Below are 4,462 nucleotides of genomic sequence, written 5' to 3'. Positions count from 1 at the left end.
CACACACACACACACACACACACACACACACACACACACACACACGCAGTATACATGTATGATCAGTTTAAATAGCCCATCCCTGATTTAAAGAAATTTCTGTTATGATTGCAAGCTAAAATAAGTTCTGTATATCATAAGGTAACATTGTTTACAAACTATTGCAGCCTTATTTAGTCCCATCTCACAATGCTTTCATTTCCTGGTCAAAGTTTGCACAAGTCCTAATCTGAAGTCATGAGGGCGTGTGCAGCTCATAAAGATTGTGTGCATGTACTGGCTACTGATAGCTTCAGCAAATCTCAAATCACTCAAGGGAAAGCCCATGTGCTGCGCTGACTTTAACTTGCGAACAAACTACAATAAACTCCTACTTAAACATAAATGAAAGACAAACTGTGAAAGTTTTGCCAGGGTTGAAACATGGGCTGCTGGGCCAAGCTGAGGCCATCTGGATGGGCTTATCCAACCACAATCTTGTGTCTCTATGGCTTTTTTGCTAACTGCCGAGTAGCAGAGCCCTTCCTCACACCTTATTTAATTGGACCACACAAGAACATCTCTGAAGAGGTGGTAAGAATCACACATGCATTTGTTTGTTACACAGCCATTGGGAGTGATTGCCAAGAAGTTAATAAAATTCTATGACAAAAATAATGAATGTTCATCTTCTCAGCCCTTTATTGTCTCCCTCAGGTAACCAATTATCTGTTTCCCATCTGGACGTACTCCTACCTGGCCTTCCTTTTCCCTGTTTTCCTCTTGACCGACTTCCTCAGATACAAGCCCGTCATTATGGTGCAGGGCCTTTTTCTGGTCACCAACTATATCCTGCTCTGCTTTGCCCCTGGTCTGTCTGCAATGATCTTCCTTCAGGTCAGCAAGTAACCAATTTCACAACAAACGGCAGCAAATGCAGTAAAATACATAACACTCAATAAACTGATAGMATTGTCTCACTGACATACATCTAAAAACTTTTTTTGTCTTGCAGCTGCAGTGAGAATAATCAGTAACACTTTTTAAAGCCTAAATGAAGTTGTTTGTATGCAAAATCACTATGTGCAGTTTCATCATGACTGCTGTATTTTGTTTTTACAGATAAACTATTCAGTAGTGACTTCCACAGAGGTGGCCTACTTCTCTTACATTTACAGTGTGATTCCACTTGAAAAATACCAAAGGGCTACAGGTTACCTGCGCAGTGCCATGCTGACTGGATATACATTTGGTGCCAGCCTAGGTCAAATGCTCGTCTCCCTTGCAGGTAGGACTACAAAACTTTGTAATAAAGCTAAAAATAATCTTCAAGAACATGTAAAAATATCTCTAGCTTAGAAAAAAAAATAAAAAATCATAAAGAATTTGTACTCAACTATGTTTCGAAATGCAAAGTGGGCACTTTTAAAGTTTTTCCTCTGATTGACAGGAGTGGACTACTTCTACATCAATACTATAACTCTGGGGTTTATGAGCGTAGCTTTTCTCATCTCGTTCTTGTTGCCCATGCCCAAAAGAAGCATGTTCTTCAAGGTGGAAAAGGCTGCAGGCTCACACAAGGAGGAATGGCTCAGGAGCAACGAGGATCCAGTGATGGATGCGAGTGCAGCAGGCCCAGAGGAGGAGAAGATGCAGCGCGATGGCAGTGCTGCATGGTTCAGCAAAAAAAATCTGACTGCTGCAGGACATTTGCTTTGGGGGAGTTTGAGGGAGTCATACTCTTCACGGTACGTTCACGATGTCTTGTGTTTTATTTATAGAGGTCACACAGAGAAACAAGTATGCATACAGCAAATTATTACAGCTTGGATAATTACTCGCTGTGGTGTTTATCTACAAATTATTCATCCAGAAATGCCCTTGAAAATCTATTCAACGTAACCTGTTGCTTTACTTTGCACCATGCAGACATTTAGTCTACTGGTCCTTGTGGTGGGCTCTGGCTACAGCTGGCTATACGCAGATCTTTAACTACATTCAGCTTATGTGGGACCATATAGAGCCATCTGCAACATCATCCATCTACAACGGAGGAGTTGAGGCTGTTTGCTCGGTTGTTGGTAAAGTTTTCATCATCCTGAACTTGCAGTAGACCTGGAAATATGATACTATGAGTGAAAGAATAAGAATGAAAAAAAAAGAGAAAAATAGTGAGGGTGAAAATGAGACAAAAGGAGAGAATCAGAATGAAAGTGGGGTTAAGAAAAAGAGGAAAAATGAGAATTAAAGAAACGAACATAAAGAAAAATATGTTTTTATTTTGGCTGGTTCCTTTTGCAAAGGGAGCCAATTTGCATGAAATATGTGGCGATTGTTTTATGCCAAATACCTTTCTGGATGCAGGGCTTAAACCTGCAGCTTCAGGATTACTAGACTGCACCAAGCACTGAGCTTCTGTAGACCCTAAAGAAACACAAAAACACAAGTAAAACTGTGAATAAGTAAAAAGCTGAAAGTAAGGATGGTCGCAAAATCAAATGACATGACAATGAGAATAATAAGAAGAAACTAAAAGTGGAAAATTTTTAATAAGAACAAGAAAAAAAAGAATAAGGAGAAATGTAACTAAGAAATAGAGCAACCATAAACAATAACTCCACCCCAGCCAAACAGAAGTTGTTTGCACAAACTTCAGAGTTAAACAGAACAAAAATAGAAACATGAACACTGAGATTTACTACCCTTCAAACTTGAACCAGAAGTTGAATTGTTGTTGGGAAGAAGAAAACCTGTACGCCTGCAATTTACCACACAGAGCCACATTTAACAATGTCATTTAAAGCTGCCACATTTGATAGCACACAGACAGATAAAAATTGCAATTAACTAAAAACAAGCAGGCTGCACCTGGTTATTTGCTGTGACTGATTAAATGGAAAATGGGTATTGATTTTGAATGGAAACAGCAGCACCAGGGGTCCCTTTTGGCTCACATTCACAGCCTGGCCTCGGCACAAGAGGAGGAAGAGTAATTGCTTCAGTTAAGGAGATAGTCAAAAGGTAATGGATTCTCTGATTATTGCTGATAGTGGATTCCAAGGGTCTGGTGCAAAAGGTTTGTCAAACCAGGCTATGGAGAGATGCCAAAGCATATGTGAGCATGGGGTTTTTGTAAACTTTCAAAGCAGGGCGGAGCCAGAGGGAGAGCACAAGATGGGTCACCCCAGGTGCTACCCCCAAATGATTAAAAGGCGGGGTGGGGATCGCATGRGGCAATAAGATATGGGCAGTTAGAGCAAAAACAGAATAGATATCTGTCAAGATCTGTAATATCTGGTGCAAAGGAAACCTTTCAATGTGTAAAAATAGCATTAGAGGTTAGACTGAAATTGTGACTAGCATTCAGCATGTTTTTTGATCATTTTTAGCTATATGATCACACAAAATTTCAGCTCTTATCTTAAAATAGCTGAATTGGAGCCATTTGAAATTGGCTGTGGCAGCCATCTTTAATTTTCAAATCCAGTGTCATTTCCTTTACTTATATGTGCCCCCATAAATAACACGTTGCCCAACCCTGAGCCAACWCTAGCAAAACAAGTCTAACTCAACCCCAGTTTCAGTGTTTAAGGAAAGAGATAGAGGCCTTGAGATAAATAAATCACAACAACAAAGATGCTGAGTATTTTATTTTCTCATGCGACAGGTGCTGTGGCAGCTTTTTCTGTGGGCTTCATCAAGGTGTCCTGGGCCGTGTGGGGAGAGCTGGCGTTGGGGCTGTTCTCGGCCGTGGCGTCAGGCGCAGTGTTCCTGATGGCGTTCACCAGCAGCATCTGGGCGTGCTACGCTGCATATGTGATATTCAAATCCTGCTACATGTTTCTCATCACCATCACAATGTAAGCTTACAGAGAGGTTCTATTTTGTTTACACCAGATTAGCAAGTTGGACTCTCTCTAATTACTTGGTTTGTCTGGCCCGCAGTTCAAAACATTTTACAGAACATAGTGGTTTGGACACTTGTATGTATAATAATTTAAAACAAACACAAACTACATTGAGGCAGCACGGAAACTCAGTTCATAAGACTGTTGTCTCCCAATTGAATCCTGACGAGAGACCTTTCTGGGTGGACTTTGCATGTTTTCTTCGTGTATGGGTGTTCTCTGGGTACTCCGGTTTCCTCCCACAGACTAAAAACAATACTCTTAGGTCAATTGGCAACTCTAAATTTTTCCTATGTGTGACATTATGAATGGTTGTTTGTCTTTGTGTGTCTCTGTGATGGATTGCAACCTGTCCAGAGGGTACCCCGCCTCTCACACAGCGACTGCTAAACATGGGCATCAGTAACCACTATGACGCAATAAGGAAGAAGCGGGTAAAGATAATGGATGGATGGACTTTTCTGTGGAAAAACAAATAAATTAAAACATTAACAACAACAACACACACACACACACACACACCCTTTTTTTCCCTCTTCCATTTGCTTTCATACAGTCATTTTCTTGACCCTGCG

The 4,462-nt window shown here is 40.7% G+C and overlaps 1 protein-coding gene across 1 annotated transcript in view; it reads left to right on the top strand.

Moving 5' to 3' along the window:
• Nucleotides 1–340: 340 nt before the first annotated feature.
• The window catches only part of slc19a3b (solute carrier family 19 member 3b), a 7,384-nt gene continuing 3,262 nt past the window's right edge, over nucleotides 341–4,462 (top strand). The window contains exons 1-6 of the mRNA XM_014018144.1: nucleotides 341–573; nucleotides 697–876; nucleotides 1,102–1,267; nucleotides 1,430–1,727; nucleotides 1,909–2,060; nucleotides 3,647–3,839. Coding sequence (XP_013873598.1) covers nucleotides 424–573; nucleotides 697–876; nucleotides 1,102–1,267; nucleotides 1,430–1,727; nucleotides 1,909–2,060; nucleotides 3,647–3,839 — 1,139 coding nt within the window. The 5' untranslated portion in view covers nucleotides 341–423. The remainder of the gene's footprint in view (nucleotides 574–696; nucleotides 877–1,101; nucleotides 1,268–1,429; nucleotides 1,728–1,908; nucleotides 2,061–3,646; nucleotides 3,840–4,462) is intronic.

Source organism: Austrofundulus limnaeus, unplaced genomic scaffold (genome assembly GCF_001266775.1).
Source record: "Austrofundulus limnaeus strain Quisiro unplaced genomic scaffold, Austrofundulus_limnaeus-1.0 Scaffold184, whole genome shotgun sequence".
Taxonomy (NCBI): domain Eukaryota; kingdom Metazoa; phylum Chordata; class Actinopteri; order Cyprinodontiformes; family Rivulidae; genus Austrofundulus; species Austrofundulus limnaeus.
This window is presented reverse-complemented; position numbering and strand designations above follow the sequence as displayed.